At 39.2% G+C, this 17,185-nt stretch overlaps 1 protein-coding gene across 2 annotated transcripts in view; it reads right to left on the bottom strand.

Annotated features, from left to right (window-relative positions):
* Window positions 1-852: 852 nt before the first annotated feature.
* tead3a (TEA domain family member 3 a) overlaps window positions 853-17,185 on the bottom strand; it is a 57,805-nt gene continuing 41,472 nt past the window's right edge. The window contains exons 4-12 of one of the 2 annotated variants that reach the window (XM_059527284.1): window positions 14,670-14,732; window positions 11,748-11,876; window positions 11,618-11,661; window positions 11,477-11,541; window positions 11,282-11,406; window positions 9,881-10,054; window positions 9,576-9,719; window positions 4,605-4,757; window positions 853-3,260 (exon numbers count right to left, since the gene is read on the bottom strand). In XM_059527284.1, coding sequence (XP_059383267.1) covers window positions 3,147-3,260; window positions 4,605-4,757; window positions 9,576-9,719; window positions 9,881-10,054; window positions 11,282-11,406; window positions 11,477-11,541; window positions 11,618-11,661; window positions 11,748-11,876; window positions 14,670-14,732 — 1,011 coding nt within the window. In that variant the 3' untranslated portion in view covers window positions 853-3,146. Of the gene's footprint in view, window positions 3,261-4,604; window positions 4,758-9,575; window positions 9,720-9,880; window positions 10,055-11,281; window positions 11,407-11,476; window positions 11,542-11,617; window positions 11,662-11,747; window positions 11,877-14,669; window positions 14,733-14,837; window positions 14,901-17,185 lie in introns of both variants that reach the window. The other variant, XM_059527283.1, reaches the window with a different exon arrangement.

The raw sequence follows: 17,185 nt of genomic DNA, 5'->3' as shown, positions 1-17,185 counted from the left end.
CTTATTGATGGACTGTTTCTTTTTTTATATAATAATAATAAAAAAAACTATTTTATTTCCTAAAAAAATTACATCAAGAAACTGTATTTTGATGAGGACAGTGGGAAAATCTATGAACTGGTCAGAAACGTAATCAATAATCCTCTTTAAACTTCACATTTAGTCTATGTGCATTTAATTGTGATACACTAACTTGCAATTGTTACCTTACAGAGCCATGTTTACCTGATTTAACCCATAAAAACACTACTACTACTTTCGTTGGTATAAATGCATGTATTTGGGTTGATTTAGGGGTGCTAAATCATTTATTTTATTTGGGAACAATTTTTTTCATTGTACATTACAACATTAAAAAACACAGTTAAATGTGACTATACAGTCACAATTATTATCCTAATGATATTACCACACTAAAATGTAAAAGTGTGTGTGTGTACTTGTTTATGCTTTAAAGTCACTTTAATGGGCAAAAACATGAAACATTGATGTTACAACCCTTATTTAATATTAACCAGAACAAGACTTATACTGGAACAAACAAAGCCCCAAAAAATAAAAATAAAATGATAAAAGAATAAACAAAAACCTTTTTCCTGTAACATTCTTAAAACACACACACACACACACACACACAATCAAAAAACATCTATTATATTTTCCTCTCTCTCTCTCTCTCTCACTCTCACACACACACACACACACACACACACACACACAATTCTCTTAAATTGTCAGAAAAGACTTGAAGCACAAAATAAGGCAAGACTGGGATAATGTTCACATTCGATTCTTTGGTTAAGATATTACAGATTAGTCTAAAAACTTTATTAAAAAAAAAAACTCCTAAAGGAGATTGTACAACTCAGTTTTTTATGGAACAGCAACATGTGCTTTCCATAACGTATTGGACAAATGTATATAAATGCACCAATATATGATGCCATAAATAATCAGCTGACTACAGTTAAACGTCACTGATTATGTCTGACATTTAAAATCATATGTACTAACCAGCGCAGGTGAAAGTGGGTTAAAAAAACAAACTATCAACACCAAGAAGGATGCCATGTGTGGAAGAATAAATGTAAAACGAGTAATGAAATCCATGACTCCACGTACTGTATATACTAACATTATAAACCTAGAGTGTTTCTACATTACTGACAGAACCTGAGAAAACATGGATCAGAATAGCCCAGATCTTATTGCACATTTTGATATGGAATTAACGGTTAATTTCACTTTGTTCTGTTCAGAATCTAAAGTTGACCAATGGCACACCTTACCACACTCCAAAAATTGAGAGAACAATTGTAATATTTCAATTTTATATTAAAATACAATGTTTTGTTCTTTCTTTCTTTCTTTCAAAACACAATGTTTTTTTATGAGGAAAATACTCAAGCACCCAGTTAAGTGTAATTGCTTTGGTGAAATAATTAATCAAGAAGTTCATTGATTAAAAACACTGAGAGATCAAAACCAAGTGTTACATGCTGAGATCTGTTTTGTCCCGCTGTAACCCCATTATGCAATATCAGCTTTGCCCTCTTTGATTTAAACAGTGTTACCTGATCTATTAAATCTTCCTGCTCACTCGCTGGTATGGCGAAGGTAGACACAATAGTGATAAGGCACTCAAAATGAGGGCAATCGAGTAAAACCATGCATATTCACAATAATCATTATAGAAAAAAATGCACTTTGCATATCCACAGAAACCAATTTCCACCACAGAATAATAATAATAAAACAGCTAATTGTGACTTTATATCACAGTTATGACTCTTTTCCCTCACAATTCCAAATTTACATTTCACAATTCTGAGTTAACATTTCACAATTATGTATTTATATCTTGCAATTCTGAGTTTATATTTCACAATTCAGATTTTTTAGTTTGAATTCTGAGTTTAAATCTCGCAATCGTTTTTTTTCCTGCTACTAAAAAAAAATTTAACTGTGACTTTTTCTCACAATTCTGACTTTTTTCTTCTTCTAGAAACTCTGGAAAATAACCCAGAATTCTGAGACATAAAACACATGATCGCGATATAAACTCAGAATTCTCACTTTTTTTCTCGCAACTCCAATTATACATCTCATAATTCTGTTTATATTTTGCAATTCTGAAATTTTCTCACAATCACAATTTTTTTTTTCTGCGACGATAAAGTACAAAAAAAAGGGGGTAATGGCATTTTTTTATTTTAACAATTGCGTTTTTCTCACAATTACAAGTTTATATCTCACAGTTCTGGCCTTTCTTCTCAGAATTACGAGTTTATATCTAGTTATGAACTAGTAATTGCGAGTTAACGCCAGAATTGTGAGAAAAAAGTCACTTACATCTTAAACCATTCAGAATTAGTTTTTTTCCCTTTTCTAAAAACAAAGTCCAAATTGTGAGATGTGAACACAGAATCGCCAGAAAATGTTCTAGAAGTTGTGAGATTAAAACTCGCAATTATGTTTTTTATTCCGTGGTGAAAACAGGCTTTCGCACATATCCACGTAAGACCAGGAGGTAGAAATCGCTCACACATTCGCAAACACAAAAATCAAGCCAAATCGAGAGTAAAAAAGTGTGTGACATTCATGGAACATGAACCCTGAACTTCTGGCAACTTGCGCTTCCCATCACAACAAACATTCAGTGTCTCTTTCCTACACAAAACCATTTTTAATTTCATGACTTATGCATCGTTCTAAACACAACCTGAGCCCGCGATCTGTCAAAGGTTAGAGGTAGCAAGCTGCTGTGTCTAAATGAAAGACAAACATATGCTATCTCAACGTTCCTGATTAGAGAAAACCTTGTTTCGACCAGAATTCCTTTCCTTTTTGCTTACAATGGCTTTTAAAAAGACCTTTGTGCCATAGTGTAGTACCATAAACGTGACAGAGTTCACCCACCACAGACATTCAAGACCTCTCCTCCACAAAACAGTAAGAAACAGAATTATCCCTGAAAGTACATTTCCTTTGCTTTTAAGGAACACGTCTACATATACAGCACAGGATAGTGCAGAGGATCCCGGTTTGTGTTTTGTCCACGATTGTGTTCATGAGCTTTAGGTTTGCTTAATTTTCTTCTCCTCAATTTGTTGGTACGCATTGGATGAACAGTGTCTGGAGGTCATTCAGTCCTTGACGAGTCTGTAAACGTGATACTGTGCTCCGTGATCGCTTGTGGACACCTCGAAGACGAATGCAATGCAAAGCAAAGTCTCTTGTGTGTCTCTGTTTGTGATAACCTGAGGGGGAGAAAAACACATTAAACTTTCATGTTGGATGAGCTTAATGACATAAGTTTGGAATCACATCCTTATTTTGATCAAAACTTTGTCTTATACAACCTACTACACAAGTTCATATTTTTTTTAGCAAGGCAAATAATTGTAAAACATCCCCCTACTGTATTTTTCCTGTGAAATCTTTACTGATTTTTAGTAAACATATGAATAAAAATATGTAATTTCCAAGAAAGCTTTAGTTTATCCTACAATCTTTAAAATGAGACAAACATCAATACATAAATATGTCTTTACTGTAATTTTTTTTTTTTTTTTTTTTTAGCAATTTAATACACCCTTGTTGAATAAAAGTATTAATTTCTTAACTTTTATAATGCATTCAGGTCTGTTTTGACCCAGTAGACATAAAATGTCTAAACGCTGCGTAATTTAACAAGGGAAGGAAACTGTTTTTCTCAGATTTTTTACAATTAATTTTAAGATATATAGCCATTTAAAAATAGTACCGATAAAAATAAACGGGTCCTGGGTGTGTATGGAGTACCGATAGCTGCCACAAAATAATTATCAAAAAATGTTTTTTTTATATTAGTGTCAAAATATTTTCCCCATATCTAACATACTTTTGGGACTAATTTTTGTTAATAAACATATGTATGGCTATTAATGCATCACTGTGGCATCAAAAATTAATCTAAAAGTGAAAGTTGAGCAAGCAAAATGTATTTAATTTGTTTGAAAACTTTTCAGAGTAATATGTGCTGTTTTGCAGAAATAAATATATAGGTTTCATAGATTAGAACTCTTTTTAGCAATCATCGGGTATAAATTCAAATTAATTGAATTAAATTCTATTCATTACAAAAGGGTTAATACTGGTAATTCTCAAGATTATATAAATTTAATTCAATTATATATTTAAATACGATTTCTCATCATTATTGAAATATATCTCATAACTTTGGAACGACTCATGTGTAATTTTAAGTTTCAAATAATTTTTCAAATTTTGTATTAAAATGCAGTAAAAGCATGGTAACATTAAAAACAGATTTTTTAATTTTTTTTACACATTTAGAAGTTGCTGATCGGATACATAATAGTTTCAGTTCAAACATATTAATCTATGACTATTTTATAAAACAACGATTCTTCAGGACCCCGAAATATATGAATATAGTATGCAGATTTCCGATGAAATTTCTGAATGTAACAAATAGGCATTAGTCAGTATTTAACTAATGAAGTCCCTCTATTAAAAGCAATTGATTTTCCTGTCATTCTGATTCAACATCCTTTGGGACATTTGGCCAATTCACACATATGCATTAAAAATAGTCTTACCTGCAGTATAGTGAAGTTCTCCAGGACGCTGTTCATCATGTATTTCTCAGGCAGGTGTTTGAGTTTATGGATGAAGTTGATCATGTATTCACACATGGGTGAGCGATGGATCCGGTAAACGTACCTCCCGCCCTCAACACGCGCATACTCCGTCTAGGGGTCAGAAAGTCAAAGTATTTAAGCTGTTCCCCTTCGAGGGAACATTGAACTGCGTCGAACGACACTTTGGGGGAAGCCCCTCAGCGTAGCGCCTCTGAAGTATGAATGAAACTGAGTCAATCTTGATTGGTGTTGTGTCATGACGTAATGTGTGACGGCATACGCGGAAGCTATAAAAAGGACACCGGCACACAACAGAGATAGCTTTCTGTTCTTCAGCAAGCGCTCTCTGTCTTGTGTGTCTTTTTTGGTGTTGTATTGTCCTTAGTCACAAGCATTATTATGGCGAGCAGTTTCACGAGGTGTGTGCATCCCTGCCCACGTTATATCACGGGTGGAGACACACACCGAATGTGTGTGCACTGTTTGGGAGTGCAGCATGCGCGGGCAGCTCTCGAGGGGGCTGCTTGCGAGGATTGTGAGAGATTGCCAATCCGTGTGCTGCGCTCCCGCCTGGCCGTTTTCACTGGGGATGGCCAGGCTCGCTCTTTATGGGGCTCGCAGATGGATCTGGCGGCGGATCTCGAGATTGCAGAGGCACGCTCTCGCGATTCATCCGCCAGTTCCGATGCTCTCTCGCCTCGCGCGGAAGCCCGCCCCGCGGCTTCTTCCGCACGAGTGGAGAGCCCGATGCTTGAGCTGTTGGCTTCCGAGGAAGTAGATGTGCTCAGCATCGAGGGCGGGGATTTTGGGGATGACTCGCCACCCCGTGTCCCCGCATATGAGGAGCTAGTAGAGGTTGTCTCTCATGCAGTGGCCCGTCTTAATATCAGTTGGCCACATGAGAAGCAGGAAATACTTATTAAAAGCAAGTTGGACGAGCGTTTCCTGCAGCATAGAGAGCAACCTCGTCATCGGGGTTTACTGTTTTTTCCAGATTTACACAACGAGTTGTGTAAATCGTGGAACAAACCTCATTCATCTCGCGTGTCCAACCCCCCTGTGTTAAAATATAGTAATATCTTGGGGGGGCGAGAGAACGGTTATGGGATGATGCCTCGGGTGGAACAGCCGCTGGCCACTTATTTAGCCCCCGAGTCTGCATCATCCCTAAAAACCCCGGTGCTGCCCACTAAACCGTGCCATGATACATCTGCGTTAGTGGGCAGGGCTTATATGGCTGCGGGTCGGGCTGGCGCTAGTCTGCATACAATGGCAGTACTGCAGGCGTACCAGGCCGACCTTCTTAAGGATATTGATGAGGGCGAGGGTCCAACTCCGGAAATTGTTGCGGAGTTGAGGAAGGCCGCAGATTTGTCTCTCCGAGTCACCAAGGTAACAGCCCGTGCTATCGGCCGTTCCATGGCGGCAATGGTGGTCTCCGAGAGACACTTATGGCTAAATTTGTCAGGCATTAAGGAGAAGGACAGGGCTTTCCTCCTTGATGCCCCGATTTCGCCCTCTCCGATTTAGCACACGGGGGCATAGACGACGCTCTCAGCCACAGCCTCAGCCTAAGCCGGGAGACCTGAGGGCCGTCCTACAGGCGAAGAAGGCTTCAACAAAGAGGTCCTAGCCAGCCTAGGCCCTCTGCGGGCGGCCCCACCCGTGGGGGAGCGATCGAGGTCGCCTCCTCTGTGGAGCCCGCAGGAAATCGATGTCGACTTCCCACCGTTAAGTACGCTTCGGGACGCATCGGTCTCCAGCGAACGCGCCCTGCACTGTCCGCCCCACGGGCTTGCGGCCAGGCAGCATTCACGTCCGCACATCGAGAGTCATTTTTGGTCGAACCCTGCCGGAGATCCGCTTCGGGGGGCCAAGAACGAATCCTTGATTAATGCCCGAGGCCAGCCTCGAGAGGCTGGTCCCCTTAGTAGAGTATTTCGATGCATGGGAAAATCTCACAAATATTTCTCCTTGGGCTCTGCGCACCATTCAAAGGGGGTACAGACTACAGTTCGGTTCCCGCCCACCAAGGTTCAATGGGGTGGTCTGGACTGTAGTCAACCCAGAGCAGAGTCGGGTGTTGGAACAAGAAGTAAACTCTCTGCTGGTAAAGGAGGCTATAGAACGTATTCCTCCTCCAGACAGGGAGTCCGGGCTTTACAGCCGCTACTTCTTAGTTCCCAAGAAGGATGGGGGGTTGCGTCCAATAATAGATCTCAGGCACTTGAATCGGTCTCTGAGGAGGTTCAGGTTCAAGATGCTCACTATTTCCATCATCGTGAACCAAATTCAATCCGAGGATTGGTTTGTCACGATAGATCTGAAGGACGCATACTTCCACATTTCCATCCTTCCGTCTCACAGGAAGTTCCTGAGGTTCGTCTTCGGGGGCGAGACGTACCAATATCGGGTTCTTCCGTTTGGCCTAGCTCTCTCCCCTCGCACATTTACAAAATGTATGGATGCAGCTCTAGCACCACTGAGGCTTCAGGGTCTCAGGGTTCTCAATTATATCGACGACTGGCTGATTCTAGCCCAGTCACAAGAGCTGGCAGTTCGGCATCGAGATGTTGTCCTTGCCCACATCCAGGGCCTGGGATTGAGACTCAACACGAAAAAGAGCGTGTTGACACCAGCCCAGAGAACCACGTTCCTGGGAGTGGTGTGGGATTCGGTCTCGATGCGAGCACAATTGTCTCCTGCACGGATCGAATCCATCCTGGCCACGGTGACCAGGATAAAGCTAGGCCAGGCCATCACTGTAAAACATTTCCAGAGAGTGTTAGGTCTCATGGCAGCAGCATCCAATATCATTCCATTCGGTCTCCTGCACATGAGGCCCTTGCAGTGGTGGTTGAAAACCAAGGGGTTCTCAGACTGGCACATCGGATCCTATTGTGGTCCCAGGGGAAATTGTTGTCTCTCAGAGCAACATACATCCCAGGGAATCAGAATCAGGGAGCAGACATCCTGTCGAGACAGGGGCTGAGACCTGGGGAATGGAGACTCCATCCCGAGGTGGTGGAGTCCATATGTCAGAGGTTCGGCCCAGTGGAAGTGGATTTATTCGCGTCTCGAGAGACGACTCACTGTCCACTGTGGTTCTCTCTCACACATCCAGCCCCACTGGGGTTGGATGCCATGGTACACACGTGGCCGAGGCTGCGTCTGTATGCCTTTCCCCCGATCGCTCTGCTCCGGGGAGTTCTAGAGAGGGTTCGTCGCAACGGCATCAGTTTATTATTGGTAGCCCCATTGTGGCCGGCCCGAGTATGGTTCTCAGACATAATATTACTCCTGGACGGCCCTCCGTGGGAGCTTCCCATCAGGAGGGACCTGCTGTCACAGGCAGAGGGCTCAATTCTTCACCCTCGGCCCGAACTATGGAAACTATGGGTCTGACCCCTGAGGGAGCACAGTACCGAGAAGCCGGCCTGTCAGCAGGAGAGGTGGAGACCATACTCAACTCTAGAGCTCCCTCCACGAGGAAGTTGTACGGCCTAAAATGGAATGTTTTCACCGTTTGGTGCAGAGAGCGGGAGGTGGACCCAGTTAACTGCCCGGTCGCTTCAGTGCTGGAGTTCCTCCAAGATCGCTTCTCAGTTGGTCTTACCCCGTCCACTCTCAAGGTGTACGTGGCTGCCATTTCGGCTTTCCACGCTCCTCTGAGTGATGGGCCTCTGGGGAGACAGCCGTTGGTCGTACGTTTCCTCCGTGGGGCTTGGAGGATGAGACCTGCGGCTCGTACCAGGGTTCCCACTTGGGACCTGGCGGTGGTTCTCGGAGGGTTGGTTGAGGCCCCCTTCGAACAGCTGGAGTCGGCTGAGGCCAAGGATCTTTCCCTTAAGGTGGCTTTCTTGTTGGCCATTACTTCTCTGAGGAGGGTAGGAGATCTCCAGGTGCTCTCTATATCTCATGGGTGCCTGGAGTTTGCTCCAGGCGACATCAGGGCCATCCTACTTCTTAAGCCAGGCTATTTGCCCAAGGTGCCGTCTAATGTGGCACGGCCTATGGTTCTGCAGGCTTTTCATCCTCCACCTCACGTGACGGTGGATGAGGAGAGACTTCACTTGCTCTGCCCTGTCAGAGCTTTGAAAATATATATCCAGAGGTCCTCCTCATGGCGGAAGTCAGACCAGTTGTTAGTTTGTTTCGGGTCGCCCAAGAAGGGGCTTCCTGCTTCCAAACAGACCATTAGCAACTGGATTGTCCAAGCTATATCTATGGCCTACCAGGTGCGCAATTTGCCTTCACCTCTGGCCGTGAGGGCTCATTCTACTAGAGGCATGGCGTCCTCTAGAGCCCTCATCTCAGGGGCCCCCATCCAGGAGGTCTGCAATGCAGCAGGATGGGCCACCCCTCACACTTTTATTAGATTTTACAGCCTGGACATTCCATCGACTCCTGGCACCCTTGTGCTCTCGTCCTAAGTGTGCCTGTGCGCAGCTTCACACTAGGACAGGCAGGGCTCGTTGTGGCATAGTGGGTACTTGTTCCCCCAAAGTGTCGCTCGACGCAGTTCGATGTTCCCTCGAAGGGGAACGTCTCGGGTTACGACTGTAACCCTTGTTCCCCGAGAAGGGGAACGAGAACTGCGTCTCTTCGCCACACCTCCCCCTGCCTGGGAGCGCTTCCTTCATCACATAAGCTATCTCTGTTGTGTGCCGGTGTCCTTTTTATAGCTTCCGCGTATGCCGTCACACATTACGTCATGACGCAACACCAATCAAGATTGGCTCAGTTTCATTCATACTTCAGAGGCGCTACGCTGAGGGGCTTCCCCCAAAGTGTCGTTCGACGCAGTTCTCGTTCCCCTTCTCGGGGAACAAGGGTTACAGTCGTAACCCGAGACGTTTTTTTTGCCTGAAAAAACTGACCATGTATAGTAGATGACAAAAAACACAGCTATGAATAATTATAACTCACCTCGACTTTCTCTACCACCTGTTTCCCAAAAGAACAGACTTTAGTGGAGACAGTGATGGTCATGTTTTCAGCGCTGCTGTACTGACTGCTGACCCCATAGAACGAGCCTGCGCCATCCTGAACATTACTGCTGTTCAGATCAGCCTGAAACACATTACAGGAAAAACCTGTCTGAAAATGTGTCACATACAGTAGACCAACATCTAACACTAAACTTTATCTCCCACTTTTCAGACTTATAATATTTACTGTATTTTCAGAGGAACAATGACAGTACAGATCAACGTGTATTTGTGAAAACCAACCCAGAATTTGACCAGAAAGAAGGCGTTCTGTGGGCCATTCTCATACAGCTCCTTCAGCCCTCCCTTCCTCTCTGGAAACTTGTCGTAGATCTGACGGATGTCCACGGCCTCCAGGAGAGGGTCTGTGTACGAGGGGTTAGTCTGGGCGATGTGGACAAACAGGTGCTTGCTGTACTGTGGATTAATAGGTGAAGATGTAACCCTTATTGCGCTTTCAAATGCATGGAATGTCACCATTCCTGAAACATACGTATATTTTTTGTCAGTGAAAGTATTGCTATTGTTAACCATGATTATTGAAAATATTTAGGTTAAGTTCGGTAACTAAAATAAAGCAGACATACAATTTTATTCAAAAACTAGATGTAAAAACTAAAACTGAAATAAAATGAAAGCTAAATAGAAATATAAAAAAAATTAGACACTAATGAAAATAACAAAAGCACACTGAGTTATTTAAGGAGCCCCACACATGACATTCAAGAAAAAATAAATAAATTGTGTGCACGATTTCGTTCTCTTGATTTAGAAATCGTGTTCATCATTTAGCAAACCGACGGAATGAATTAGTAAATCGTGCGGACAATTTATAAATCGAGGGAATGAATTAGTAAATTGTGCGAACAATTTAGCCTACTTTTTTTTCCTGCATGCCATGTGCGGGGCTGAATGAAAATGAAAATAAAAAATAGAAACTAATTCAACATACTGATAAACACTTCAATAACATATAAACTAGAGAAACAAGGCTTGAAGACAAACTTTGACGTTGGCTTGGCAAAGCCTTGCCTGAAAATTTTGTATAGTTAAAAAAAAAATATTTCAGAATGCTTTTTATTATGTTCCTAGCATGTTTTTTTTTTTTTGCATGATTATTAGCACACATGCATCTCAGAGATGTCCATTAGATGTGTGTGTTCTGAAAGACACATTTTTTTATAGTGTTACAAACCTGTTTTGTACCTTATTATGGTGTAAGGAGTGTCAATTGGTGTAGAAAAAGTGATTTAAGTAAGGGATAATCAACGGTTTGCCGTGCATTAAAGGATTTTAAATGCACTTAGCGTCGGAAGGTTCTTTCCCTCCATGTCTTGGACTTAAAATCCTTGAATGCATGGCAAACCATTGATTAATGCAATATTGTAATCCCTTACTTTTAAAAGTAACTTCTCCCAACACTGTGTATGTATGTATGTATGTGTATGTGTGTTTTAGCATGTTGCTAGGATGCTACTATCATGTTTTAAAAAACATCCTAGAAACTCTTAGCACTAGCTTAACCACCCAGAACACCCTACTACTTACTAACATGCTAAAGTCATTCAGAACAACACAGAAACCACACAGCACCCTTACACACTAGCATTAGCATCTAATATACTCTGCAGTAGTGTGACTCACAGTGTCAGGGTCTCTCTGGAGCTCCATGAAGGCAGAGTACTCCAGCATGCGTAGTTTAGAGGAGGCAATGGTCCGGTCCTGCCACACAGGCATGGCAGTGGCGCTCGGGGGTAACTGCTCATAACCTGTGGAGAAAACATGCTGGTTTAGTCTGAGCTCAGTGTAGGGTTGATATAACCCCAGCTCTGCTCTTACTTGACATGGGTGTAGGCAGTGGAGGCTGAAGGGTGGAGTATGGGCTCGGTGCAAAGGGTTTGATGCTAGAAAAAACACAGAGACAGATCAGCAGGATCTCACAAGAACACTGAGATCAGATCAGATGTCAGAAATACTCACTCCTGAGAAGGTCCAGGCTGTCCTGGGATGGGGCCGGGCCAAAACTAGACAACAAAACAGAGGACAATGTGAGTTTGAAGGTTACATTAGAGAATTGGTCGAAATGGAGTGTCTTAAACTCTGAACTAACCCGGGTTGGAGGAGGATAGGGGTGCTGAGGAAGAAGAGGCAGCTGACTCTTCATCACACTGGCAGAAACGATCTGAGCGGAGGAGAGAGCGGCCATGTTCTGCAGGGCTTTGTCTTTGGAGACCTGATCCTGAGAATGACACAAGAAAAGCTCATTAGATGCACAGTTTCAATGGGAAGAAAGATTAACCATTTGGAGCTAAACCTGGATTGAAGGAAACATCAGAACTTTATTAAAACCACATCTAAGATTAATTCATCTATTGGATTTTTTTAATTATTAAAATAATCTATAAAATTATATTCATATAAATTGTATATGGACACAATTAGAATTATATTACATTATATTACTAATGTCTAACTAATAATCTGCATTCAATAACAATAATATTACTTATGGTTTCAAATAAAAGGTCAATAAATGTATTTAAGTAATAATAATAATAATAATACATATCATTAATAACATTATTTCTACCATTTGACAAGTTTGAGGATCAGTAAATATTTTTTTAAGGACTCAATTAATATTAATAACAACAACAACAACAAAAAAAGCTATTCTTTCTATTCATCAAAGAATAATGAAAAAATTTATTATATGTAAAATATTAAGCAGTTTCCGACATAATAATACAAATATAACAAAAGCATATCAGAATGATTTCTGAAGGATCGTGTGACACTGAAGACCGGAGTAATGATGCTGAAAATACAGCTTTAACATCACAGGAATAAATTACTTTTTTAAATATATTCAAATAGAAAACAGCTATTTGTAACAATATTTATTCAGCATTCAAAATCCATTAAAAAAATAACAGTTTTTACCTTATGTTATATTAAATAAATGCAGCCTTAGTGAGAAGACTTCTTTCAATAAATAAATAAATTGATTAATTAAAAAAAAACATACTGATCCCAAACTTTTGACCATTAGTGTAATTTTAGTGCAAGATCTTCATGCTAAACTAAATGGTTTAAGCAAACATGCAAAAATCATGCTTCAAAGGGCACGTGATGTGTGATATCGTGCTCGCATATGAACCAGCCACCCAAAAAATAATAATAATAATACAATATCACACAAAAAAATTTGAACAGCATAAACATTCACTGCATGTAAAGGCAGCATCATTCGGTTGACAGAGAGAAGAAGAAAAAAAAAAATTAAGACAAGGAAAAATGAAGGAGACAGAAATCTGAAAGTGTCCCAACCAGAAAACTGTCACAGATAAAGTGTCTTAAACATTGCCAAAGAATGCAATGGAAAGCACCTTTTAGAGTTGAGTCCATGTCTGAATTTAGCATACAATGTTCCTCAACTATTTTAGAACATACTTACAAAAGAACTATTGATATAATACAAACTTACAATTAATGACAGAATGAAACACTTTCAAAATACATTGCAGCATTCTGAGTTTGCAGCTATAACAAATAAAGATGTAAGCCAAAACTGAAATGGAGAACAGTAGTAGAGGTTGCTCAATTCATCCACGCTGTGAGACGGGTGACACTAGCAGCCAAAGCACTGAACTGCACAAACTGAAAGCTGAGCGTCTGCAGGTGTCTGTGCGGATAAAGCTCTGCGGCAAAGCGGACTACAAAACATTTCACTTACCAAGTTCATGGCCTAAAATTGAAAGGAAGAGAAACGGTTATAAATGCTGATGAGACAAACAGATCAGATGACACACTGATCAAAGACTCTGAGCAGCACAGCTGGACCGAGAGGCCAGTGCTTTCTCCTCTGATGCTGTGTGTTCACCAATCACAGAGAAGTGTTCTCGAGCTTCTCCACCGAACAATCACTAGAACTGCTGCCTTTCATTTACTGCTGGAAAAAACAACCTCCATATAAGAACAATCACCGTTCTCCGTTTCAAGGAAGTCCTGTGTTTACTTCCCCCTCACAAAGCTGAACCATTAACCATGCAAAAACATGAACATACTAACAAACTATTATTCAATAAGCAAATAAATGATTAACTGTGAAAAACATTTTGGACAGAGATAAATAAATAAATAAATAAATAAACAAACAAACATTTTGGACATTATAGTGTGATGAATAAATGAATACATACATATTTTTTTTGGAATTATTTAAATATAAACATTTTGGACATTGTAGTGTGATAAGTAAATAAATAAATATTTTTTGGAAGTAATAAAATATAAATATTTTGGACATTACAGTGTGATAACAAATAAATAAATAAATATTTTATTTTAATTAATTTAATATAAATATTTTGGACATTATAGTATGATAATAAATAATTTATAAAAAAACATTATATTGGACATTATAAGGTGGTAATAATTATAATTAGAAATTTTTGAATTATACAGGCAACTTCTCCTTATAAATAAAAAAAACGACTAAGTGAAGGGGGGAAATCAAAACAAAACAAAACAAGACAACAACCAAGTAGTCTGTTGCTACTTTTTTGTTGTTGTTGTTTTTCAGGTGGAAAATTACTTCCAAATGAGAATTATAAAAGCAAAGCAATTTATCAAAACAATACAAGTATTACTGCTAGACCTAAACATAAACTTGGATAGTACAATGTTTCAATAGAGTTAAGATATAAATATCACAGAAAGATGTAAAGATGAGTATAGGTTTGTGTGTGAGCCTAGTTCACGTTAGCAATACAACTAGAATGCAATGCAATATTCAGTCAACCGCCAGTGGGCGCCATTACATTGCAAGCATGCTGCTCAATTCCATCAAGATCTATGTGTTTTAATGAATGCCTGTTCACAGCGAAGATTACATTGTGCTACATGTAAGCCGAACATCACAAGTCATTTTTAACATTTAGTGTGCTATAGATAGGAAGGGTTGGTGAATTTAGGAAAAGCCAGTTTTCAGCAGTCAGAGCAGAGCAGACTGCAGCGAGGCGCATACCTTCAGCTTAGACTGAATCTCGCGAGACTTTCTCCGCGCAAGAACCTGCAGATGGCTAGACACCTGCAGGAAGGAAGTCAGAGGAGGGAGAAAGAAAGGAAGGAAGGGAGAAAAGAAAAGAGAAGAGAGACATTGAAAAGAAGCCACTAGGTGGCAGAACATCCATACCTTGATGCCTACTTGATATTCCCGTATTTTCTTCCTGGCTAACACCTGCATGTGACTAGACACCTGAGGCAAAACAGGGCCACAGACATTTGACATCATCCAACACAAATGTATGTCATAACAACACATCTGTCAAAATGACCAATTGACCAATGAGTCATGGAGTACAAGAAAACAGCATATTTACATTTGCCCTGCTTCAGAATTGGCAAAGAATAGATATTAGACCTCTACTACAGATATAGGCAAATACTAAGCTAATAACATATTCTGTTTATTTAAAGGTGCAGTGTGTAATTTTCAGCGGCATCTAGTGGTAAGGTTGTGAATTGCACCCAGCGGCTCAGTCCCCCGCTCACCCCTCCCTTAAGAGAAGCTACGGTGGCCTACACAGGTAAAGATGTCGTTGGTAAAGACAGCACAGAGCAATGAGATTTCTTTACAAAAGTTAATCAAGGAATTATATTTAATTATTCAATAAATCGTTGGCATTGTGAATGTTAATGTACTTGTTCATCATTGTGTCAGTGTTTTATTGCAAAAAAAAAAACAAAGTGACGAAACGCGCTCTGTAGAGCAGTTTGTCCATTTAGGGCCACTGTACAAACATGGTGATGACTTCAATGTAAGGGGACCCGCGGTGTATGTAAATAAAAATAGCTCAATCTTAGGTAATAAAAACATGACGGTTCATTAAGTAAGGTATTTATACACTTCTGAAAACATAGTTTTTTATATTATATTGCATTTATGTAAATATATCATTGTAAATATTACACATTGCACCTTTAAAGTTTCTATTTATAGTGTAATATTAAAAGTGCATTAGGTACTTTTTTTTTCTTCTAGTTTTACACCTAAAGAACTATTCAAGTGTTTTGTCAGATATGCTTACATTTAACTCATTAAGTTTTAGTGTAGCCTATATAAGGGTGGTTTCCCCTAAGGGAATACAAATATTAATCCCATAAATAATAATAATTATAAATTAATAAATCATGTTATAAATGCGCCTGTGAATAGGATATTTTCTCATAATAATGAAATTTTATGTCATTAAAATTACATCTTTTATCATAATAATGAGATGTTATGTCGTTAAGACAAGATTATTTCCTTGTTAAAATAATGAAAAAAAAATCTCGTAATAGCAAAATATTGTCATAAAAAGATATGTTTTTCCTATTATAAAAGATATGTGGTTACATTAGTAAGCCTACATGAGAGTGCTAAACCATTGTCCACGCTGCTGTCGCCAAAGTCCTGAGAAAAACAGAAATACACTACATACATTAAATTTTATTATTACTATTAATAATCTACACATAGTGTAACCATATATATCTTCTATAGGTTTTTAACAAAAAAATATTTTTAACATTAGGTCGTTTTAATGAGAAAATGTTGTTTTAGCGAGATTATCTCATTTTAGCGACCATGTCTCGCTATTACGAGAGAAGGTGTCATTTAAAAATATGTTGTTTTTATGAGAATAGATGTCATTTTAATGACAACCTCATTATTATGAGAAAAGATGTCATTTTAACGACAAAACATCTCATTATTATGAAAAAATTTCATTTTAACGACATATCTCGTTATGACGAGAATAGATGACGTTTTAATGACATCTCATCTAATTATTAAGAGAAAACATGCCATTTTAATGACATAACATCTTGTTATTATGAGAATAGATGTCATTTTGACGTCAACATCTCATTATAACAAGAAAATATGTTGTTTTAACAACATAACATCTTGTTATTATGAGAATAGACATCGTAAAAATGACATAACATCTCATTATTACAAGAAAATATGACATTTGACAACATAACATCTCTATTACGAGAATAGATGTTGTTTTAATGACATCTCGTTATAATGAGAATAGATGTCGTTTTAACAACAACATCTCATTATATCAAGAAAATATGTTGTTTTAATGACATAATATCTCGTTTTTCAGAGAACAGATGTCATAAAAAAACGACATAACATCTATGTCATTTAATAATGAGATGTTAATCTAGGTTATTGACATATTTGAGTGGGAAAAATAATGTGCATTATCCAGCAATGTGTCACCGTACATAATGGCATCAATTACTGAAAATGTTTTTTTTTTTTGTATTTTTTGGTCATTGCAGCATCCACACCAATAGTTGTCAATAAAAGTTTCACTGTTATTTCAACCAGTGAAACAAGAACACTTAAAAACAATGACTTGAATAAGATAATAAATAAATAATAGATGAATTACTGAATCAATTACAAGCATCATAATGTAATTAAGCCAGAATAAAGTGATAATCTTTGACTTTGATGTGACTTCTGTTGTACCG

The sequence above is a fragment of the Carassius carassius genome, chromosome 37, assembly GCF_963082965.1.
Source record: "Carassius carassius chromosome 37, fCarCar2.1, whole genome shotgun sequence".
Lineage (NCBI taxonomy): Eukaryota > Metazoa > Chordata > Actinopteri > Cypriniformes > Cyprinidae > Carassius > Carassius carassius.
Note: the sequence above shows the minus strand (reverse complement) of the source record. Positions and strands in the feature narration are given on the sequence as shown.